General features: G+C 44.3%; 2 protein-coding genes across 5 annotated transcripts; one reads left to right on the forward strand and one right to left on the reverse strand.

Annotated features, from left to right (window-relative positions):
* Positions 1-26: 26 nt before the first annotated feature.
* Positions 27-10,527, forward strand: gpsm2 (G protein signaling modulator 2). 2 transcript variants are annotated; one of them, XM_084369838.1, is made up of 16 exons: positions 27-277; positions 1,434-1,472; positions 3,459-3,804; positions 6,007-6,228; positions 6,532-6,667; positions 6,789-6,928; positions 7,016-7,139; positions 7,234-7,349; positions 7,892-8,047; positions 8,149-8,257; positions 8,374-8,503; positions 8,579-8,655; positions 8,774-8,959; positions 9,068-9,227; positions 9,318-9,511; positions 9,712-10,527. In XM_084369838.1, exons 3-16 carry the CDS (start codon positions 3,740-3,742, stop codon positions 9,886-9,888), a joined length of 1,992 nt encoding a protein of 663 aa, XP_084225964.1. In that variant the 5' UTR covers positions 27-277; positions 1,434-1,472; positions 3,459-3,739; the 3' UTR covers positions 9,889-10,527. The 2 variants fall into 2 exon arrangements, with proteins under 2 accessions (XP_084225964.1, XP_084225965.1); XM_084369839.1 differs by lacking the exon at positions 3,459-3,804 and having other exon boundaries at positions 28-277.
* A 73-nt stretch (positions 10,528-10,600) lies between these two features.
* Positions 10,601-23,691, reverse strand: wdr47a (WD repeat domain 47a). 3 transcript variants are annotated; one of them, XM_084369836.1, is made up of 17 exons: positions 23,469-23,691; positions 21,700-21,869; positions 21,212-21,295; positions 21,018-21,102; positions 19,506-19,637; positions 19,197-19,373; positions 18,577-19,088; positions 18,373-18,490; positions 16,094-16,275; positions 15,106-15,351; positions 14,953-15,016; positions 14,369-14,526; positions 13,898-14,067; positions 13,613-13,783; positions 13,394-13,525; positions 12,957-13,175; positions 10,601-12,286 (listed from the first exon to the last, which is right to left on the reverse strand). In XM_084369836.1, the coding sequence occupies exons 2-17, from the start codon at positions 21,855-21,857 to the stop codon at positions 12,144-12,146; spliced, it is 2,751 nt and encodes a 916-aa protein (XP_084225962.1). In that variant the 5' UTR covers positions 21,858-21,869; positions 23,469-23,691; the 3' UTR covers positions 10,601-12,143. The 3 variants fall into 3 exon arrangements, with proteins under 3 accessions (XP_084225962.1, XP_084225960.1, XP_084225961.1); XM_084369834.1 differs by having other exon boundaries at positions 14,953-15,019; XM_084369835.1 differs by lacking the exon at positions 23,469-23,691 and adding an exon at positions 23,261-23,330 and having other exon boundaries at positions 14,953-15,019.
* Between the last annotated feature and the right edge of the window lie 1,324 nt (positions 23,692-25,015).

Genomic DNA, 25,015 nt, shown 5'->3' on the forward strand with positions numbered 1-25,015 from the left:
TCTTTGAATTTCGCCCTCTGATTGGCTACTCGGCGAAAACACATAGTGCTGGTGCAGCCGAAAGGTTTTTTCTTCGTTTCTCCTCGAAGTTAAATGTAAGTTTACCGAAAAGTTAACGGAAAATGTCGTGTACGGCTGAGAATAACACACTTTGTCTCTAAATAACAGGCGTCCGGTTCGTGTGTTTTTTTTAAAACGGACCTATGTCTTATGTTGTCGTGAGTACGTAAAGAAAAGAAGAGGAGAAGTCACCATTGTTCGAGCTGGATCGTCTAACGTAAGTTTAAGAAGCTAGCATGCTAACGAGCTAATCTTTAGCTGGATGTGATGCTGTGTAATCGGAGAGGGAGGTGAATTCACTGTCTTCGAGCTGGGTTTTAAACTTATGACAGTAGCAGCTTACTCATCATGGAAGTGTGGTGTTGACGATCCTGTGTTTTTCCTCGTGGAGGCTGAAATGAGTCTGAATGGAGCTCATACTGACAGGGATGTGTCCAGAAACTCATCTGTTAACGTTGCTGATCAGCCTGCATACGAGTAATCGATGGTGTTACTACTTGTTTACGCCCATATGATATATATCTGATCCTTATGAAGCACAAACATATGTCAAAGCTTGCTAAGTGGAGGTAGTTGAAGTATTATACATAATTAGAGTAACTGTATTTGTCTTACATGGCCACTTTCATATACTTGCACTGAGATGTTGTGTGTGTCAGTGTAGTATTACATACCTATACAGGCATACACACACAAACACATACTCCTGTGTGTCTTATATCTGCACATGCAACATGGACATAGCAACAGACATAACAATCAAATCAGCCAGAGTGCTTTAGTGGCACATATACACATAGTTGCCAGTTTAGTAGGTACATTTAAAAACTAAATGACAGCCCTGCAAGAAATACTAAAAGGTTTAGTTGATGTTAAAACTGTGCACTGATGTCATTTTAGACAGTATAGTTTATTGTCAAACTGTACACTATGCTGCCTCTGTTACATATCTTTGTCCCAAGTGATTTATAACCACATTTTAGGGATCGTATGAGGGCCAACATTTGGACATCTGAATTTTTTCCTCTCCAATATCTGTATTGGCATTGGCCTCAAAAATCGAGGATCGGTCGGGCTACTAAAAAGCTGTTGATTCATATTTACAGTCCTTTTGGAGGCTGTAGTTTGAGGCGCCGTTGAGCTGTATTGCAATACAACTGTTATTTATTAGGTATTTCTGGTTTATTATTGTACACCTTTTGTATGTGGGTCTATGCAATAAACTGACAACAAAGTGTGTGTATGAAATGGAGTATGAATTTGACAAAGTATGTCATGTGTGTCAAAATACACAAATGTTCATACACAGCCTTAAGAAAGAAAATACTGCAACCCCAGTTTGTTTGGATGTAAAGTTATTCTTTTCTTTGCAGGCTTTCCAGATATCCTGTCCCAGTGCGGCAGAATTACCGGTCAGTATCCCAGTACTTATGTCGTACTTTCTTTTGTTTTGCTGCAGGTTTTTTTGCTGGCTCATGGTGTAATGCTGAGTGGTGTTTCCATAATTAGATTTCGGTCTCAGTGGTCATTTGAGTCCATCAATGGGGCTGTAAGCACAAAGAAAAAACACATGTCATCTGCCGTGTGTTTGAGATGAAATCATGTCCTGTTTGTGACTCACAGCGTCAGTGATTACCTCCCGTGAAGCGGTCATCAGAAAACAACCTCTGGTTTCCTTTGATTTGCCTTTTAGTCAGGAATCTTCCTCTTGCACACTTGTTCATGCTCACTGCAGCTTTGTGGGCAGCAGAGAAGGTTTCTCTCAAACACACCCAGTTGGCATACAATGGTGGAAAAGGCTGCACAAACACTGGCACGCATCAATCGGTTATTATAATAATGTGCAGAAACATGCACTGCACAAAGCTCCCAAAGCCCTGGGCTTTAGTTTGTCTTGTAACCATTGACATTCATGTAGCAGCGGGAGGAAACAGGCTGGACAAAGATGATTTCTCTCTATTTTTTTTTTTTTACATGCAAGTACTCAACATTTATGGAGTTAATTACCAGAGTTACCTGTATTACCCGTTTCTCTATGCTAAGATACAATCCTCTTCTTATGAAATATGCTATGTCAGCAGCAAAGTGTCCCTTATACTCACATTTATTCATGTTCATAAACACAGACAAGTCCTTTGTGTGTGTGTTTTTAAAAGGCCCTTAGTCTTTTCATTGAGAGAAACTGACCAGCGTTAATCTGAGTTCAACAACAGATTCTGACAACAAGGCACGATTGAGTAGTTGCATGTTGTCAAAGCAGTTCTCATTTTTGTGGGTGTTTTGCTTGTCATCTGTTTTTAAGGTTTGTGCTCTTCTTGCACTATGAGCTCAGTGCTGATCTAATACTTTAAAGGAAGTGCTCAGCAAGCCTATTGTAGATCAAAGGTCCAATTCAAGGTGCTTTACGGACACGGGCCACATTTTTTGTGCAGCATGAGGAAGTGGGCACAGATTAATAATTACAGTACACGTCTGACATTGTTTTGACTTGTAAGTACTGATTAAGTAAGTAAATATCAGGGGTAGATGGTCACATAAGGGTTTTTAGCACATCATTTGAGTGGCCTATTTGTAAAGTAGGGCTGAACATACTTAGATTGCTGGGAAAAAGAACAAAGTGATTGTTGTTCATGCTTCATCTACAAAATGCTATATAATTTCTGTCCTAGTCTCATGTGTTGTAACTGTCTCTGAAAGGTTTTCACTTACACACATTGCTTTTTTTTTTGTCATGTCTTTGTCTTTCATAAAGAACTAACCCAGTTTGCAAATAACTGGTCTGCCCCATTTCCCATTTTGTGTGTGTTGGAGGAGGGGCTCATGGGTTAAACTTGGGGGGACAAATGGGTGTGGCCAGCATGACCTCATGGAGAAGTGAGGTAACGGTTGGCTCTGGTCTTTACATGGCGCAGCAGTCTATCTTGTCCATGAGTGTTGCTTATCACTGTCCTTTCCTCTGGTGGAAGTTGCAATCACATTTTGCTTACTTTTTCCAGAGCTTCCCTTTTAATTTAGTGACTTTTTTTCCCCTTGACAAATCATGCAACAGGTTGCTGGTTGCTCTTTCTTTTCAGTGACTTCCTCTGATTCCTCTGAAGAAGTTGTTTTTTTCCTGCCATCTCTGCTTGCATAGGTCACATTCTGTGGCGCTCATTGCTTGCTCACCTTGTAGTTCATTTAGAGCTCATGCGCAGGCTGGTGAGCAGCCTGGATGAACTGAGTCACCGTCTTAGATTGACAGCTCCTCTGTGTTGTTGACCCCATCCATCCTATTCCCAACACGCTCTCTCACTTCCTGCCTGCCCCACTTATGCACGCTGCTGTTTTGGTTGGTGTTGCCATGGCACCGTGTGGCCAGAATGAGGCTTCACATACAGCATCTTGTGTTCTCTTCACAGAGGGCAGCTGACGAGATTGAGGCGCGGTGACGCAAAACACGCAGTGTACGAAAGCAGCCGTGTGGACACTCAGGACTCAGCAGCTCTGTCTGACACTCATGGGGGTTACCTTTCCCTGTCAACATTCAGCAGACTTGACCACGTCGGGTGACCTTTTTGCTTGGTTTACCAACTCCTTTTGAGAATCTTTTTTCTTTTTTCTTTCTTGTTGGTTCTTGTTTTTAAACGCAACCATTTTGTCGGGAACGAGACTGGGATTTTCCCTCATATTATGCTCATCAATGGATACCAGCGGCTCACTGGTTAGCTCGCGGGCTGAGGAGCAGCCCTTTCATGTCCGCTACAGGTAGGAACCTCTCCTCTCTCGGCTAAGGTTTGGTAGAGTAGATTGCCTGGCTCTGTTCCTCTTCCCCTCATTAGTTTTAGACAGGACTGTAAATTAAATCATTGGCTGTTTAAAATTGTAATTATTTGAGTGCCTGTGACAGTGTCAGGTAACAGATTTTTATGTATTCGATGTTACCTTGTCGAGGACGTGATGTTATATGTCTAACATGCAATTGAGCAGGGGCCTTTTCACAGTCCTTTCAGTGAGTTTGTTGACTAAAGGCAGGCGAGTTTCCCAAAAAGGCATCAGCCAGCTGTCTTTACATACCCAGGTAAAGAGCCCTGGCAGCAGGTGTGACCTGCCAAACAGACCTGCTCCAGTTAGCTTCAATATTTAACAAGCCCTGAAAAATTCATCACTGCGCGCTTTGTTTTTCGCCACACGTGTGTCCAACTTAATTGGATAGAGTACATCTGCTTCAGGACGCCTGTTTTTCCAATGGGTGCTACTGTCTGGATGGTTATCATTAAGGACTTGATTCCATTAGGCGACACTACTACTGAGTCGGCTTGTGTCTGACACGTCTAACAAAGCTACTTAGCTCTCACCAGCGCTGTAATCTGTCGTGTGCACACTCTACAGCGGTAATCTCAGGTGACCAGGTCAGGAGAGAGAGCTTGAGAGGAAGAAAAGCAGATTAGCGTAGAAGATGCTGAATGGGCAGTTTCCTTGCTGCCATGCGTTGGAAGTTAATATGCTTGACAGCATCACACGCGTCTCCTTGAAAGGTTTCCAATGCTAAAGTATCTCTATGACGTCAGATGACCAGTGGTTGTGATACTGCAGGAAAGGAATGCTATTTTTAACATTTTTTTAAACTTCTTTTAGTAGAAACTACTGCGTTAGGTTGAGTTGCTCTCTCCATGCTTGAGACAAAGAAAAGGAGCTGCAGCCTGGAAGTTTTCCTCGGTAGATGCCTCTCAGATGTCCCATGTGCTGTTGTTGTTGTAAGGCACAAAAAGCGAGCAGGTAGGCTAGTGTTTGCCACAGCCGCAGTGTTGGAAAAGTGTGTTTTTAACTTGGTGGTAAACGGAAAGTGGGCATTTCTAATTTAAGGCCCAAGACTACTGATTACATGAGCTTTATCGACTATTCAGAGCACCGTGTTTGCTTTTGTTCACAAATTATAGCCTGGATGGATGATGAAACAAGCTACTTTGGTTGGTGTTTGTGTGTCATTTTAATAGCACAGTAAACTATGTAAGCTTTTAGGCCACGTGGGGAATCCGGACTAGATTGTGTCTAGTCTGAGATGAAACCTTGGGTGAGTGAAGGAGTAAAGCTTGAGATAAACACACTTTGTGTGGAACGAATCTCTTCCCAACAATACAGTTTCCTGCAAAAACAAAAGTTGGCAGACTAACGATTTTTGCTTTGTGCAGATTTGCAGCATAATCTAAAGATAATCCATTTGCCGATAAGCCTCCAGCCATTGTCCGACTCCCCTTTATCTGGCCTTGCAACGCCCCCATTTGTAACTACTTGTGCTGCTGTTTTAGAGGACACACTTCAAATTGAATGTTAAAAACTCTATTTTAGGATGCATCTGTGAGCATATCATCAAAGTGAAGTGTTTTCAAAACTGTCTCTGCTGCAAGTGCAAACATTTCTGCCACTTAATTTTCATGCCATTGGGTAACAGAGTGGAAACCAATGCTTGCATAAAAGAAAACAATCTAGAAACCTTTGGTTGAATTGAAAAGACTGGAAGTAACACCCTGTAGTCAAAAGATCTTTTTAAGTATCAATATAAAATATTTAAGCAATTTGTCATTATAAAGCAAAGCTTATAAACAGGGGAAAGGGAATGTACCGAAACATCTCTACTTGCTTTCTGCGTCATTTGACTGTAAAAGGAACCCACTTAACTTTCTGAAGCATGTCTAAAGGATGTGAGATAAACCATAACAAACAAACCCCAGTTCGAGCCATTGTTCTGTGTGGGCGGAAGGAAATAGCTCAACAACATTCCCTTTGCTTAGAAAGAGGTGTTTTCCCTGGTTCTGAGTAGAGTCCGGTTAGTTGGCTGTAGATTTCAGCCAGAGAAGATCTGTTTTTCCACAACTTCTTCATTACTGGTCCTTCATTTGTTTAGTTTGGATTCTAGATATTTTGGTATCTAGACACCTGACAGACTGCTTCTTCTTCTGTCTGCTGTAGGATGGAGGTGTCCTGCCTGGAGCTGGCGTTGGAGGGCGAGCGGCTCTGTAAGGTGGGTGACTACAGAGCAGGCGTCTCCTTCTTTGAAGCCGCCATCCAGGTGGGCACGGAGGACCTGCAGGTACTCAGTGCCATCTACAGCCAGCTGGGCAACGCCTACTTCCACCTGCATGACTATGCCAAGGCCCTGGAGTTCCACCGACATGACCTCACCTTGACCAGGTAGGACCAGCACAAGAACCCCACATCATTACTAAATGTATTAGGACTTGGTTTTAATATTAATTACCTCCAAAACGTAGAAATCTAGAGTTGAATGGACACAAAGGTTGTTTAAAAAGCGATAGTTTATATAGGCCTACATCTGTCATTACTTTCTTGTTATTTCACTGCAGCATTTTTAATAATTAGATGCTAAAATCATAACAATATTATATTCACATCCCCATCCAGGCAGATTTTACCCACAAGTCTCGAAAGTATTTAATAATATAATAATATTTTTAAAAAATGTGTGTTGTGTAGGACAATTGGTGACCTGCTCGGGGAGGCCAAAGCCAGTGGAAACCTTGGCAACACATTAAAGGTGCTGGGGCGGTTCGACGAGGCTGTGGTTTGCTGTCAGAGGCACTTGGACATAGCAAGAGACATCAGTGACAAGGTGAGGCTGTGGGATATTTAATAATATTCATGACCATGTTTACAGTGAAATATCCTGTACATTGTTGGAGCATTCAGAAGACATCAACTGCTCTGACATGTTTTTCCTGTACTCGTGTCAGGTGGGTCAGGCGCGAGCTCTGTATAACTTCGGGAACGTGTACCATGCCAAAGGCAAAAGTATCTGCTGGAGTGGAGCCGAGCCCGGAGATTTCCCAGAGGAGGTGATGACGGCACTGAGGAAGGCAGCTGAATACTATGAGTGAGTGACTGCACGGTATGCTGCTGGTGAATGTGTATATGTGTCGGTAGCGTATCAATGACACAGTGACTGTATGTGCAATTTCAGGGCGAACTTGGCGATAGTGAAGGAGCTCGGGGATCGCGCCGCTCAGGGTCGGACCTACGGGAACCTCGGCAACACGCACTACTTGTTGGGAAACTTTCGCAGGGCTGTAGCTTCTCACGAGCAGGTGTGGTGTAACACCAAAAACATATTTGCAAAGACAAGGATTATAAATGTTGAGTTGCTTTAAATATGCTTCTGTGTCTCTTTATTTTGTGCAGCGATTGCTCATAGCAAAGGAATTTGGCGACCGCTCGGCAGAGAGACGGGCTTACTGCAACCTGGGGAACGCCTATATCTTTTTGGGGGATTTTGAAGTGGCAGCTGAGCATTACAAGTGAGCCACAGCACACAAATGAATGTTTTTAATCATTTTCTACGAAAACAAGTGTGACGGGGCATGCATACATGTAGCATCTTCTGTCACAGGCAGAAGTAAAGAACTATTAAACAGTATTCTTGAAAGGGATCAGCATTTTTTCTGTAAACAACGGTGGCAATAAGTAATAAGTTATAAAGTAAGTTGTGCAAGTACTTTTTTAAATGTATTTCTATGCTCATTCTTGATTAATCTTGCTAGAATGAGCAGGCTAGAGGGGGGTTAACTGAGCAAACAGTCGACCTCATCATTCCTCTCTCTGCAGCAAGATATAAATATTGGGTGTGGTGTGACATCTCTGTTGAAAGACCACTTTTCAGAGCGTTGCACCACCGAGCCTAAATTAAGCTTAAGATTTTCTTTCAAGCAAGAGCATCTTAAAAACGGCTCTCTGTCGACTTTAAAAATAATCTCAGTTTCTAAATGTCGCTCCCGTATTCTTCTGATTATTGAAGCCTCTCTGCAGTGTTTTTGAAGCGGCATGTCTGTGTGTTTGTCAGGAGGACGCTGCAGCTGGCGAGGCAGCTGAAGGATCGAGCCGTGGAGGCCCAGGCCTGCTACAGTCTGGGCAACACCTACACGCTTCTCCAGGATTATGAGAGAGCCATAGACTACCACCTCAAACACTTAATCATAGCCCAGGACCTCAATGACAGGTACACACAGAAACTCATTCACTACAGAGAAGAATTCATGCTGATGTTTCCTATAATTAAGTGTGCACCCACACATGTATTGAAATGTGTTTTTGATGCAGGATCGGGGAAGGTCGTGCATGCTGGAGTCTTGGAAATGCTCACACTGCACTGGGGAACCATGACCAAGCAATGCACTTTGCTGAGAAACACCTGGAGATCTGCAAAGAGGTAATTGAAAGCAGTGTCTTCTTTCCTTGCATTCCTAAACATCAAAGCAGAGTAGTTTTACTTAGAAAATCCTTCAGCAGTCAAATGAACCTCCTTTTGCGTGTGTGTTTTTCTAGACCGGAGACAGGAGCGGGGAGCTGACGGCTCGTATGAACGTTTCTGATCTCCAGACGGTTCTGGGTCTGAGTTACAGCACGAATAACTCCACTCTGTCAGAGAATAAGGAAATTGACTACAACCAGCATGGTAGGTTGGTTAACTTACAAGTTATATATTAGTTTTAAGAGTTTTGTCGGTCTTAACATTGTTTTTATGTTTTAGGAGCGAGGCCCAGGATGAGCAGACGACACAGCATGGAGAACCTGGAGCTGATGAAGCTCACTCCAGACAAGATGAATGTAAGAACTTCTCTCCTGCCACACTTAGCTACTAAGAACCAGATGTTTTTCAAGTTTGGACCACAGATAATCCAATGTGTTTTGTGTTTATTTTATCGTCTGTTCCTGTATGTAAAAGGGTCAGAAGTGGAACAGTGACATCCTGACCAAACAGTCCAAGCCGTCGCTGGCTAAGACCTCCTCCAAGCTGTTCTTTGTCAACCGTCTGCGTGGGAAAAAGTACAAGACTGGCTCCACTAAGGTCCTCCAGGACACCAGCAACACGCTGGACACCAGCCAGACGCCAGCTCAGGGCCCACAGAAGGTACAGGATGCGTTCGGCTGATAACACACATGCCCAGGACTTATTTAGTTTCCTACAGCTATCATCAAACAAGGCATGTTCACCTTCCTGTTTTTGTACTTTTATTAGCGACTCAGTCCCGACATGCTCGGAGACGAGGGCTTCTTTGACCTGCTGAGCCGCTTCCAGAGCAACCGCATGGACGACCAGCGCTGTTCAATACAGGACAAGGGCAGCAGGTTATCATTGAACAGTGGTCCAGAGTCGCCGCCCAGAGCTATCAGGAAATGTAAGTCCACGCATTCAAACTAAAACCGCCACAATTCCAAAGTATGACTTCCTTTTCACACTGAAATAAAACACATCTGTTTATCTGTAGCTGTATCAGAGTCGGCCAATGTCTCAGGCGCCCACGGTCGGCGGTTAGAGGAGTCGTCGGCAGCAGCAGGAGGAAGCCTGCCCGGCCTCAGGCTCAATCAAAACAGCAGCCAGGCCGTGCTCAGCCACCTGATGGCCAACGCTGACAGTGCTGAGCCTGACGACGACTTCTTCGATATGCTTGTCAAGTGCCAGGTACCTAAATACCAAATAAACTGTTTACAGAGAAAAGCTGAATGAGTGCCGTTTCTTGCACAGTGAAACAGCACATTTAGGGCCAGACACATCAGGCTAAAACTGTTCTTTTACTTACTCACCTGTAGTGTCCCGTCATACCAAAAAGTTCATAACCAGCTCTCAAACTGACGCTCTTTTCCTTCCTCTAACTCCACCAGGGGTCCCGTTTGGATGACCAGCGCTGTGCTCCTCCTCCTCCTCCGGTCAGAGGGCCCACCGTCCCAGACGAGGACTTCTTCAGCCTCATCATGCGCTCTCAGGCCAAACGAATGGACGAGCAACGTGTCACCCTGCCTTCTGCGGCAAACGCTGCGGCCAGGCCCGGCTCCAACTGAACGTAGCACTAAAGGGACAGTTTTTGTTTTTTTAATCTCATGAAGGTGTGGACTGCGTTGTGACTGACCAGTGGGGTGGTCAGTCAAGCTGTAAGCCTTGTGTCTCCGAGCATTAGTCCTTTTGGACACAACAAAGCACTGTCAGCGTTATATGTAGTGTACACTATGAAAAAAAAAAATCTCAAATTAATTAACAAGGACTTTGTATCGCACAACTTGCACAACACCAACAAACTCTCAGTAGTATCAGGGATCAAGTGTTTCTTTTTTTATCCTTGTGTGTCATGATTCTGTACTCCAGCAAATTTCATTTCACCGTATGTGTATTTTTCAATACACAACTACAGTTATGTTTGTATTTATTGTGCTTTTTATGATTGTTCTGATGATTAACTGCCGTCCCAGCACTCTGAGGTGATGTGGTTGTACTCACAGTGTGGACACAGAGGTACAGCTCTCTTTCCATGTGTTTGGTTTATATTCAATATATTTTTTCTAGTTTGATTGACCAACATCAGGCAAAAGAAATTGTATTTGAAGCTAACTGATAAAAAAATTAATTTAACCCGTGTACAGCCCTTATGCTCTTTTGTACTAAATGTTTCAGTGAGGTCAGATCAATAAAGCCTCATTCGTGTAGCCATCTTGTTTTGACTTTTTATAATGTTTAACTGTTTTTTCAACAACAACAACAATCACAGACGATCACAGCTTGTGTAAAAGACACTTTATTGAACGTACCAGCAGTCAGACTCGAGTTAGCTTGAATTAATTTAAGTCACTTTTTAAAAACAAGAATTAGAAAGGCTTGATACAAGAGCCACTAGCATTTCAAAAAACATACTAATAACTGTACATACATTAACACAACTGAAATAAATACATCTATGTACGTATTAGTTTGGCCTTATTTGTTAAAACAATATATACTATACATTAACATAAAAAACTTAAATATGCATCTTTGTAAGTAAATTATAAGACAATGTTAAAAGACAAAGTGCGCATGTAAAATACAAGAAAATAATACAATGCATATGCCCCGAATACTGGTTCTAAATAAATATCAAAACACCCGTCCGTCCATTCGGACTTCATTGTGCATATGGTTAGACCCTCGTCACGAGCAGAGACTGCCACCTACTGTTGTTATGTTATCACAGCAGCAGACAAACCAAAGCTTTTCAACACTGAAAGATCCTAAATGGAATGAACGCCACAAGTTTCACTTTGTATTTCCCTTTGATGCCGACATAATCTTCCATTGCAAGCAAGCCATCGCAAGACACTGTAACAGCTTCAGCGCAAAAACACTGATTTTTCAAATTTAAAACAAATGCACAAGCGAGATTTTTTTCTTTTTTACACATTTTGAGTCGTATTAATGCAGCCGATACACTAACAGTACACATCCCACGGGGGAAGCAACAGCTGACTGATGAACAGATAGAATGACTTTCACAGATTCAGCCTCCGGATGGGTAAAAGCTCACTACTGACACACTGAGAAATCACATTTTACGCCAGAAAGTCAACTCCTGTTTTCCCCTAAACAATAGCAGCATAATATCAGCTGTAAGAAAATGATATGCAAAAGAAGGAAGGAATGTAAGGTTTCTCGAAATGACTTAACAAAATTTGATCTTTGAAAAATGACCACATTATCAGTTTTTTTGTTTGTTTTTTTAAACATTTTTGTTATGGAAACTCAAGGAAGGCACCATCATGAACAAAACACTCTGTCCTGTCAAACCTGAACAACTTCTCAGTGAAAAGGACATGCAGCAACTGACTAGTTTGTGTAAAGGAGTGAAGATATAGGATGAGACCGCATGAAGGGGTGAAGTGATGAAGGGGTGAGAATAATGAATGATCCCGCTTTCTTTAGCCCCCCGAACACGTCAACGATCGGAGTGATGAATGCAGCGTAAAGAAAAGGAGAACATGCAACATGTGTGCTTTTGAAGTTCACAGGTTTGTATCCATTTGGTTTCCTACAGACAGGAGTGAAAGGCTCATTCACCTGTTTGTGTGTGAATGCAAGTGTGTGTGTGTGTGTGTGTGTGTGTGTGTGTGTTTTCAGGTTGTAAGGGTCAAGCGTGTGGAAAGGATGTGACAGTGTGGATAGTGCAGGAGGAGCAGTGTTGTTTTAGGGGAATGTGTGTTTTTTAGATTATAGTGACAGGTTGGCTCTGTGTGCGTGTGTGTGTGTGTGTGTGTGTGTGTGTGTGTGTGTGTGTGTGTGTGTGTGTGTGTTATGGGTTGTGTGTCCAGAGTGTTACAGTGCGGTCAGCAGAGGATGAGAGGAAGGACAGGTCTTGTGTGTGCCATCGACACTGGATCACCTTGTCGCCGTGCTCTCCCACCACGGTCTGAGGCAACTGCTTGGTCAGGTCACCTACAAACACACACACAGGAAGTGGAGCTCAGACTGGCAGATTTTAAAAATCATGACACACCTGAAGACAAAAACATGTCTCGAATTAAAAGTAAAAACTGAATATCCAGGATCATTTTTTTAGCTGACACAAAGCTACTACTACTGAATTAAATGATACTAATGTCATTTTACGACCATTTTAAACTACTGATATAATGATAATACAATAGCATAATAATGCAAGTACACCCTTTCAAAGAGCAATTAACTTTCAATTCTTAATAAGTGGGAATTTGAATTGAAATCTAAAATATTTTTTAAATATCCTTCCTAAAAATAAAACCAAAACAATAAATAAAATGTGACAATAATGCAAAGGTTCCTAAGTCTTAAGGGAGATTATTATATTATACTATTATCATGCTCATTTTTAGGTTTACCTGCTTTAATTCTCAAAAAACACATCAGTTTTCTCGTAGCGTCCCGTGCTGCAGCTCTGTATTCAGCCTCTGTCTGAAACTGATTAGCTCTGATTTTAGCTCCTGTCTCTTTAAGTACCATCCGTGTGTAATCACACATGCATAGTACTTTATAATCCATTGAAACTATTTTATATTCATGGTCAAAATAAAAGTTTGCTGTAACATGAACACATCAGCAGATGAAACATATATGACTGTGACTGTACCTTGGAGGTTGGAGACCATGACCTTTGTGTCGTAGGAACCGGTGAGCAGGTAGTGCGCTCCGGGGGAGAACCTGACGGACCGCACGTCACTGCTGTGCGGCCGGTACACCTGGACGATTCGTCCGCCTCTGATGTCATACAGCATGCACCCGCTGTCTTCCTGTCCTGTTGCTAGGAGACGGCCACTAGGGTCGACTGCTACCGAGGCAACAGGACTGCCTGTGGAGGGAAAAGTTGTTGTTGTTGTATGATATGGTATGATTTTCTCTCTTATTCTTTAGTATGAATGTTTTGACTAAATTACTATACTACACTATTACTATGTCTCTATATTTACATGGATAGAGGTGTATACTTATTTAATGTACCTGATTGGAAATGGGCATTCAAATTTAAAAACTGAACTACTGACCATTATGCCCTGACTTGAGCCATACCTGAGCCGTGGAACGCAGTTCCCACCACTCGGACACAGCTGGGCACCCTGAGGTCCCAGAAACGCACCGTCTTGTCTTGAGAGCCAGAGGCAATCATCCAGCCTCCCCACGTGTACAGAGACAGAATGTGACCTGAAACACAACACAGTGATGACACGTTACACACTCTCCACCTCAGGTGTTGAGGTCAGAAGGACAAGTGGACGGAGTGAAGTGTACCTGTGTGTCCACTGAGGGCGTGCAGACCCTGTCCTCTCTGACAGTCGGTGGTGTAGATGTTACAGTCTCCGGCTCCGGCGCTGATCAAGATGGCTCCTCCACTTTCTGGACCCTCCATGAAGGCCAGGTCTCTGATGGTGCCGTCGTGCATGCTGAACTCCAGGTCTGGGCCTGAAGCACAAACATGTGAATGCTTATGAGATGTTAATACTAACAGTTAAGTACCTTAGTTTCAAAAGTCAGAAGGGAACCCACTCCATATATTCATAAGCAGAGTGCGCTCACCTGTGGCGTTGCATGTCTCTGCGCTGAAAGGCAGCACTTTGACGTATTTGTCATTGGAGCCTGTAGCCAGCAGCTGCCCACAGTGGCTCCAGGCCACACAGTAGATGGAGCCTTTGTGGTGTTTGTTCCTCTTGAAGCGGACTACCGGCTGCTTGACAGGAGTTGAGCCACTGAGGAGAGTGGAGAAGAGAGAAAAAGAAAGAAGAGGGAAGACAAACGATTGGAGAAGAGATGAGTTAACTGGTAGAACAGCGAAGTTGAAACAAACTTTTTCAATTCTATGACAACTTGTCAACTCCTTATGCTGAGGAAGACTAGTGTGATATAATCGAAAGCTGCAGTGGACCTTGTGGTGGGATAGTTTTTGTCAACTGCTGTTTCCAAGGTCAAGAATACCTTCAATAACAACTGCTTATGCTCTAAGCTTTCAGTAAGCAAGAGAGCTTCTAATGTCTATGGTCAAATTGTTACCTTGGGTCTAATGTTTCTGGATAAGCGCAGACTCGTAGAGTTTTGGAGTTAGAGCCGACGGCGTAGAGCGCTCCAGACGGGTGAAAGGCAACTGCTCGAACAGCCTGAGTATCTTCCAGAGTGTGCACCGGCACGAACAGGCTTTTCTGCTTGTCCCCCTGAGAAAAATAAAATAAAATACAATAAAACACCCGCATTTTAAAAACACATGACCACACAGATTATATGTAATTAGCAGTCTAATCTACTTTGATCCTGTCCACGCGCTGACATTAATTCTGTCATGATGCCAGCGTGACATCAATACTGAAACTGTTATAATCTCATTAGTCAAATAAGCATCACGCTGCATCACCTTATACCATGACGAAAACAGGAGGGAGTGAGCTCAACTTTAAAATCAGATCAGAGAAGTACAGAGAGGTCGAGACAACAATTGTTCCTACAGAGATCCAGAACTTAAGTGTGACAGTGATAACAGCTAATGTGAGGGACAAGGAGCCGTTTCAGGTTCATTTTTCACCACAGCGAGACAATGACATGTTACTTTTAATAACTGGCTTTCTGTCTGTGTGCAAACCTACCTCTTTACTTCGGGATAAGGAGCCTGGAGAGTCACCTTGTTCACTTCCTTTCTGTTTCTGCCCACTGCTAAATACACAAAAACACAGCAACCCCTCAGTAATTTTAAACCCCGCAACACTCCGGTATAAAAACTTAAAGAAATAACGAAGTACCTCGGGGTGACGACAGGGGACTCATCTGGAGGAGGGACTATGCGGCCCCCGACGGTGCGTTGAGGGGTGCTGCTCAGCACCCCTCCCCCTTGGTTCCGGCTCTGCTCTGGGGTCACAGATGGAGGGTTGTTATTGTCTTCAGTGGCAGGCTCGTTCCCGTTGCCATTACACTGCTGGGTCAGAGACTTCACCTCCTCCCCTAAATTCTCCATCCCCACATTGAGCTCCTCCAGCTTCTGGATGGACCTGAGGAAAACACAAACACTGAAATCTGAGTTTTCTCCACGTATTTTAATTCTCTTAGCATTTCCCTTTTTTCCTCTTCTTCAATTTTTACTTTTGCCTACAGGCTGTCTGCTGACTGAGTCGGCAGGCTAGTTAAATCTAGTTAAAACTACAAAGGGCCGAGGACAAAAGGAAACTGAGGTAATGATGTCATTATGCACAGCTACCCTTGTGAATAATGCAGAGGATACGGAGACAGGGAGAGACAGGGGAACAGGAGGACTGGAGGAACTCTCCAGGGACAAATCAAAGCTCCTTTGTCCTGCTGACGGAGCAAAAATTAACACATTTCATGTCATTTCTATCATAGGTAAACATACTCTTGTAGTGGTTTAAGAGCATGCTTAAGTTTAAAATGGGTGCTATTTTTGAGCGGCGTCTGGATTTAATATTATGTAACTAAAACACAAGAGGCGATGGTCCGATGTGATGTGATGTGATGTCGCCGATCGCCACAGATGGTGCAGTGTGGACTGGAGGGTTTTGGGGAGGGGGGGTGTGTGTCATGTTAGGAAAAGCCACCTGGGACTCTTAATTATCAGGGGCCTTGACATGTCTGCTTCTGTCTGACAGCTGCTCCTCCATTGTATGAACATATTAACAGCCACACAGTAATTAGCTGTCTTAATTCAGGGAAGCTGCAGCCGAACCAGTGACAGGTCTGACAGGGGAACATTTTGGGTGTCTCTCGCCGTGTCCGTACCTGTTGAGGAACTTCTCTGTGAGGCTGTGCTGCATGTCGCTGGGCGGGGGCTCCTGCTGGACCCCGCCCTCCAGCAACATCTGCTGGTACATCTGCCTCTGCTGCTGCTTCTGCTCCAGGTGCTGCTGCACACGGAGACGCTGCCGGTAGAACTCCTCGTACTTCTCTGTGGAGTCGCGGAGCTGAGGATCGAACATGATGCCGTTAATAAAAAATGCATGGACCATCTCACAACTTTTTCTGCATTGTTCTGTGTTGTAGGAAGCAGAATGAGTCTCTCTGAATGAGAAAAACAGCTAAATGAACAAGGACGCATGGAGACAACTACAAAGCATAATATTCACACCCATGTCAACCATCCAACCACGAAGCTGGCCAATGCCAACTCCTATCAACGCTACTCAAAGCCAGCATTGTGGTCAGATGAAGCGTGCTCCACCCCAGCTCAGGTATGAGAGGAGGAAGGAGAGCTGAAGACAGGTCACTTCCCCTCTCTGTCCTCTGCTTCCTGTCCTGACAATCTGATGGGAACAGAGCTACGGCGTGTTTTACAGGAGGGGAAGCAGGGGGAGAGACGCCGGCACTGTGCCAGCTCTGGAAAAAGGGATGGAGGGCAGAGAGGAAAACAAGAAAGAAAGGGTGGGAGCGTGACAGTGAGCTCACAGAGGCCCCAAAGTCTGCTTCTGTTTCATGCCTCTTTATGTGTCTCCAGGGCGACGGGGAAGGCAGAGTGAAGCACTAACTTCACACCGAGCTGAGCAAGGGGGCCCAGAATAGAAAGCATGAGGCAGACAGAAACAGATAGTGTGTTAACACTGTGTTTACAGGCAACATGAGGGCAGTAATGACTCATTTTTGTGGTTAAGCTCCTGGGTTCTCGAGTCATGTGTCCCTGCTGACCAAATCCAACTAGGCATCTTTTCCCCTGTTCCTGCCCGGCCAATCTCCTTCGTTACTGGTTCATAATAATCACATTGTCATGTAAAGAAATCAATAGTCTTAAATCATTCAGGACCAGAAGAATCACCTTTTCATAATTATCATAGGAATTTATGCAGGAAGTTGCTCTAAATCAGGCTTCGGCGATATCCAAAATTTTATATAATCTCAAAGTCTGACACTGTGGCCCACGCCTAGACAAACATCAAGAAAACTTCGCTCTACTAAACATCCCCACCATCCTGTCCCTGCTGCTATAGACTGAGTTACACAATAGGCTAAAAACTATGGCCTGTGTTTGTTTAAGTTTTGACAAATAATCCATTAAAAGTGTGCCGAATTAGCTATTAGCAGTTCCTCTTAGCACTGTACTCATGAATGTACAAATAACTATTACTGGATTACTTTTATAGTGAGTAAAACGTAAAAACGTGATAATTCTAAGGCAGGTTCTGGAGTTATAAGAAGCTTCTCTTTTTATTGATTCCAAGCAGATATATGGACTTCTGCAGCGACAGACTGGAGATAATGATATCCTCCAAATGTGCAAGTCCCACTAAATAAAAAAAAATGTGTGTATCGTCTTTGTATTAAGATTGAGATTTGAGTTGCAGTACATAGTATACATTTTGATTAATTCGTAGGCCAAACTGCAACTAATTTCCAGGTGTTTTTATGACACCAGCATCTGCATCAGCATCTGTCACTTCCACCTCAAGCGGTATCTTTGCTTCACGTCTCTCCCTCAGAGTTTCCCCTTCAACTCTCCCGTGTACCCCTGGGGAAGCATGACTCACAGCCTGAAAGCCTCTAATCAACTTCTCAGGATAAACTACTTACGCATGAAGTCTGGTATGAGGCTTCTACTGTCCATTTTCCAAAGTTAACTGTGTCAACAACAATGTGTCTGCACACACACCTTCAAAAGCCCCTTTCCTACACGCATAAATGTTTAAATACGGTGCCATTGAAGTGGCGGGGACACGATGAAAACATACTAACACTACACCACAAACAAATCAAAACAAGGGCAACCTACTCCTAAAAAACGCATCCAGGCAGAGGACTACAGAGCTGGAGTGGAATGAGCCTTCACAGTGTCTAGGCTGTAATTCACACTTGCAGCAGGAGGAGGATGACTCAGACGCTCAGAAAAAAAAATTACTTGGAAAAGACACTTAATCACAACGGGCCTATATATAGACCTACACTGCAGGCAACACCCATGAAGGAAAGAAAACAATGAGGGACATAATAAAAATAAAGCACTTAGTTAGTACAGTAATGCGTGACATACAACAGGTCTAGCGAGTTAAAAAGTAAAGGTGATTGTTGTTTACCTCATTCCTTTCAGCGGCGCCTGTTGATGGTGCGTCCTCGCCCGGAGCTGAGGCAGGACGCAGGTTCTGAGCGCCGCCTGGACTCATCATCTTATCCACGGGTGTGTCTGTCCTTGACCTTCCAGAGAAACCACAGATCATCTCAGACACCTGACATAAAACATCAACAGAGCTTGTACCTCCGGTCTGAACCTAAACGCTTACGTTTCAGGGGATTCCTCAAAGATGCTGTGGCAGTCGGAGCTCTCCATCATGAGACTCCTGCTCAGGCTCTGCCCTCCTGCTCCGGGGTAGTGGAAGTTGGCAAACGAGTGGGACATGGGAGAGACCCCTTTACCCGGCGCCACCTCCCCACCGCTCGCTCTCTTATCCTGGCCTGACAGCCCGTAAGACAACCCGTCCAGCGCCGGGTTCAACGAGCGTGACATGTACGTGTCAGCGGACTGGGGGCGACGCAGTGGAGAGGAGGGGTACGGAGACAGCTTGCTGATGAGAGGGGTGAGGAGGTCGGCGTAGCCGGTCTTCGCGGGCTTGACCAAGCGGTCCACGTGGATGTTGAGCTGCTTCTGTTCGAAGGCGCAGGAGAAGACGCTCTGGGCGAGGTTCTGCATCCAGGAGAGCAGGGACAGATCCAGGTCGTCACAGCCGTTACCGCACAGCATGTCGACACCCAGGAGCACCTCGCTCTCTGTGATCTCCTCACCTGTCGCCTTGCTCTGCACACAAGAAAATCCAACAAACTCAATTATAATCATTACACAAACCCATCGGAGGCACAAGCTAGCTCAGACCAGAGTGTACATGGTAGGTTTAGGGTTTCAAACCTGGCAGAACTCGACACAGCACTCATAGAGGACTCCCTTGAGGAGAAGCTGGAAAAGTCGATCCCTGCTGGCCTTGAAACCAGCCTCACTCAGCTTCCTGTCTGCAGGGATGAACTCCGCTACCATCGTGCAGGCCTCCTCAAAACACTGCACCCTGGCCGTGCTCGGGTTCCAATCCTGAGGGACACCAGCAAAGAAATGAGAAATCCACGTACATGCAGAACACACAGAAGTCAAACTTTCAACAAAAACGTTTCATCATGTTTGTTTGTGTTGTGAATTAAACTTGTGAAATTGTGATTTTCTTGCCTTGAACTCTGCGTGGTTTGTGAGGCGAGGCAGCGTGAGCAGCAGACACAGTTTGCTGTAGTCGTCTTTAGAAGGACAGAACTCCTCCAGGGCATGGAGACACTTGACTGCTTCCTGCATGGTGAACTCCAACTGCAAAAACATGAAATGCGTTTCAGATTGTCGCAGATGACTGAGTCATGGTTTCTCCCAGGACAGCAGAGACAGACAAACATGTTGCATTTCATGAGAGCTTTATCTCTGGCAGCACACCGGAGGCACAGACCTTTAAATGTCGGTGTGACTGAAAATAACACGAGACCAGCTCTCAGGCGAACACATGCACAAGAAATCAGACAACGCCTTGTTCTTATTGCTGTAACACTGTCCTGCACCACCATGAAAAGACAATATCACACAAACCAATAACACCACTAATGCCAGGGAGCATGCCCACAAATACACTGTGTCCACAGATGTCCAACAAAGTCTGACCTAATCCAGTTAATAGGACCCGATCGCTCTGTGTCACCAGCTGCATTTATCAGCTCTGCCATGTGACAATAGGCCGACAGCTAGACTAATTTAAGAGCATGAATAGAGAGGAAAGAATGACTAAGTGTGTCTGCATGCGTGATTCAAACAGTGTGCGCCAGATGTATTGATTCGTTTGATCGTATTAACAATCAGGATTTACGAAGAATTAGATTAAATTCAGGGCTGTTTATAACAAGGTGGCCACAAGCATCAGTGTCAATATTTTATTATGCAGTTGTTGCGATGAGATTTCTGCACTTCATGAAGGATTTATAAGCGAAAAGCTCTTCAGGTGCATTTCATTCTTCAGTTACTGTTTTAAAGCCATCTGGTGCCGAATCCGAATCTTTTTAAATGCAACATTTATGTGTTTTTTGAGTTATTCGCCTCGCAACATGAGAACATTTCAGCATATCAGAATCCAAAGCTTAATATTATTGTTGCTCTAGCCCATTTCTGAATGCAATCTACGGCTCAGACTGAGAGGAAAGAGGCAGCAGATGGCGGCACCATTTCATATGTGGGTGGGACATCACAGGTGAACAGATAAATTCGTAAAATGGCTTATTCTCAGGTCAGTCGATCACGTAGTACCAGAGGCGCATATAAAGAGCTTAATCCGGATAAGTCCTTGGCCGCAGTGTGGCCAATAACCACGTCACTCCTTGCATGCAAATGCAGTCACTGTTGAGCACACACACACACACACAGACACACAGCCTGCCTGCTCCTCGCTTTAGAAACAGAAAGTTTGTGGGGTTTGTTCCCATAACTTGCAGAGTTGCATGTATTATAAACACTGTTTGCGTCTCTTCTTCTCTTTGAGATGAAGCCTTCTTGTTTACTGCCATGACAACCGGTGACAGTCGAAGGGAAGACAAAGCAGCACTGTTACAACGTCTATTCATTAAGGATGAGAATTCAAGGCTGTGTCGCTTGGGAGAGGCTTAGAGACTTAAAAAAAATACTTATAATAAAAAAAGTTCAGTGGCTTACGTGCTGTGGCTCGTCTTCTGCAGACATGGCGTTATTCACACACAGAGCCTCCAGAAACTTCTGCTTGAGGATGATGTAACGAAACCTGAGGACATGACAGGTGACATTAGAAGTGGTGACATGAAAAGAAGTGATGCAAGTGTTGCTGCTGGCGATGCCTCCAGGATTCAGCGCACTGACAGCGATTCACACACCTTTTTCTGTCAAACTTATCCATGCACTCCAAAGGCTGGATGAACTGCAAGACCTCGTCCCACTGGCCATCGAGCACCAGTTGCCTGAAACAAAAAAACGGTTTATTTTTAATACAGAGGTTACACAAAGAGTCATGTCCTTTAACAAGAATGTGCGACACATGTGAAAAGTCACATTTTTTTATTGAAGCGTGGCTAACAGACGAGCAAAATACTTTCTTAATAAAAGGTGTACCATGACAAGGTGAGACAGCCTATTAACAGACATACCTTAATGTATTTAATACTCAGGCTGACCACATTGTTGGATGACTTTCAAGAGAACACTCACATCTCCAGCAGCGGTGCAGTGTTACACAATCTCTAATGTAGAGGACACGATCAGAAACACTAAACTAAGGGTGGAACAGTTGCCTCTTGTTTCTGCCTCCTGGTACGCAGATTTTGGGAGCTGCAACCTGAGACGACTGCATCCAGCGTCCACATACCTGAGGAAGAGCATGTCGTCTGAGTAGAGCCCATTGATGACGCCGCTCTCCTTCTCCAGCGCCAGCATGCTGATGTGCAGCTTCCTGGAGTGGAGAAAGTCCAGGATCGCCTTGATGATCTCCACCTCCTTCACGTTTATGGTTTCTTCCGCTGTCATGGTGACGACGGGCTGCCGATGACACGGGCAATAAAGCAAAAATACTTATAGGACTTCACACACACATGCAAAAGTGGACGAACAAAACAACTGAACAGTTTCTTTGTTCTTTCCTGCGCAGGCATGAATAAACCCTGAGGTAGCTGAAGCAGGCTTGTGACCAGAACGGGTGGGAAAATGATCCACAGAACCATATTCATGATATAATGGTCGTCCAAAGTAACAAGTTATAATGTGAAAAAAGTGGACAAAATTCTTAAAGTTCTTTCTTTTATGTTTTATACATAATAAAGTTTGGTCCTGGTACATCTGGAGACTGTCATTAGTAGTCTAGGACATCTCTGCAGGCCGACAGTACTTCATTACGATGCTGTTCGGTCACATATTTTACCTTACAGCTTCTCTGGTTACTTGGATATTGCACTTATCATATTTGAATAACTGTGCAGCCCTACTTTGAATACAAGTTTGAATCGTTATGTGTGATTTTGCAAACATTTGCCATAAATATCAACATCAGAGAATATGTTGATGATTTCAACCATAATACCAAACCCCTAGTGGCAAGCGTCTCTTGCCGAAGGAAACTAAAATGCAGATGCGGATCAATGAGTGTAAAGCTCCTGAATATGCATGCGTGCAACTGAACAGTGCCTCGGTTTGCTGTTTAAATGTACAGATTTCCATCCTACGTCTGCAGTCTGATCAGATTTCATCTCGCATGCAGGAAACACATACTTTGTGTGAAGCCAAAAAAAAATGCACGGTCATGAATCTCACATGAGTCCTCTGTAAAGTTTAACTTCTGAGGATCAAAGGTGTGACACCTGAAGTGTGTTGTGGTTTGAAACAAACTCTTTGTTTGCATGTTCATCTCGTCTTCAGGCTCTTCAGACCTGAGCCTTCAGCATCTGACTCAACCACTCCCAGCATCATACAACTGATTATTTTACAATGCTATTATCAGGACATACACAGAGAAGCCAGTGCCAGCTCTTCATCATGGGCACACATGACTTTACAGATGAAAACACAGGATGTTAAATGAGGGCAGCAACTTAGCTTGAGAGGATGCTCCCCCCCTCCACATGTTGTGTTTACAGAGGAGAGGAAAACCTCACATATCACTGTCATGACAGTAAGTAGCTTCTAACACATTCACAGTGATGTATCTACGACAATAATTAGACATTAGCTGCTACAAAACTAGCTCGACAGGCTGTTTGTCCTGGCTGCCAGCAGCACTGCAGTCCTGCTAAACTAGCATGAGAGATGGTTAGCTAATAACACTGGCAGTAAGCCACAAGTCAAACACTGTAAGGAGCTTAGGCTACTTGCTAGCTTTACATGGCTACTCAATTTAGCGAGCGGATTACAGCAAAAACCAACAAACAGCTAGTTACCGTGAGGGCTCATACAAAGCGGACTAATTTAACCGGTTTGTTGGAGGATAGCAGAGGGAGAGGGGATAGAGGGAAAGGGGGGGGGGTCTGTTAGCTAGCCAGGCCGAGAGGGAGAGAGGCATCATCCGCTAGTTAGCTGAGCGGGCGGGGTGGCGCACTGACAGCCTCCCCGACAACAACACAAATCTGCCGCGATTAAAAAGCTCACCTGTGTCTACAAACACATGAAAACGCAGTCCACCCCCCCTCGGTGTTTCCGTGCTGTGGACGGACGCTGTCACGACGGTCCCGCTCGGTGTCTGCTGGTCGTCTTCGCCTCTCTGTCCCTCCTCCTTGTCTGGCGGTGTGTCCCCTCCTTGCTGGATCTTTCTGTGGCGCTCCGCAGCGGTCTGCTGCTGCCGCCCTGCCCAGCCCTGCTGCTGCTGTCTGCTGCTGCTGCCTGCAGGAGCACCGCCTCCATCCATCCTCCACAAACTTCACACTATCAGCAGCAGTGATTACCACATGTAAACGAAGGAAATTCAAAAATTAAAAGTGTTAAGATTATTAAAACCTCATGTAAAGAGTGTCAAAAAACAGGGGTGTGCACAGAGGTGGGCAGGGGGGGCCCCCTTTCATCCTTAGCCCCCTTCACACTGGGCTTTCAACAGTGGAAATCTTGTTGATATTTCATCCGCAATGTTTTATTTTATGTTTAACAGTTTTATTCCACCTCTGAGCCACCAGCGTAACAGAGCCGACTAGCAGAGGCGAGACGGCATCGGTGTGAATGGAAATGCCGGCAGCGCTGGTCGGTCTGATGAGTTCACAGTCTGACAACTAAACGGATCATCCCACAAAGCAATGTTACAAGACCAAACAACAGTACTGTGGTAACAGGTCGTGTATACAGCATCTTATATGTGGAAAAGTGTCTGTCATCCTGTCCTACCAACTCCTCGTCACATTTCTGCCCGAAAAACAGCATCCGTCCCTGGTAGCACGAGCCAGGCAGCTCCCGCAGTTGATTGGTGGTGATTATGTGATTCAGAGCAGAAAACTTTAACTCACCATGTCTTTGTCGTCATCCACTATTATGTTGTTGTAGTTACTGTCTCTAGCAACTTGTATTGAAAGAAATCACCGTGAACAGGGAGCTTTCCCAAAGAAAAACAGCATCCCTCATCGCGAGTGAGAGCCAGACAGGGTCAGGATCTCAATCACAACACATTATAACAGCATCCATATGATTGTAAACAGTCTTTTGGTTCTGCAACACCAGCATGCTTTATGCCGGCGCTGCTTGGTTCAGTGTAACAAACAAAGGCGGTGTAAAGGCGAGCCTTCGTTGTGGCGATAATGCAGAATCTCTGTCTGAAAAGGGGCTTATGTATCATCTGGCAACAAGATGCAAATCTGGTGACACAGATGGAAGTAATGAGCACTGTGTAAGCTGACAGTGCTCTTCATGCCCGTCTTCATCAGTGTATGAGGGACGATAGAAAATGTGTTCAGGAGAAATCAGAAATCTTCCTCCCACTTTTTAACTCCTGCCCCTGTCAGTGTCAAACACTAATAATGAAATGCATTATTTCAACAGTTGGGCAAAACTAAATGTCATGTTTATAAAATATGGATGTCTATAACTGTTATATGGGAATTTATGGTGATATTTCTAAGAATATCTTATCAAACCAACATGTTTTCAAGCTAGCAAGCGGCAGAACTCTGGACTGATATTTCTTTTTTTATCAGCTCATGCCTATTTCCAATATC

This window comes from Pagrus pagrus, assembly GCF_965226575.1.
Source record: "Pagrus pagrus genome assembly, chromosome: 12".
NCBI lineage: Eukaryota > Metazoa > Chordata > Actinopteri > Spariformes > Sparidae > Pagrus > Pagrus pagrus.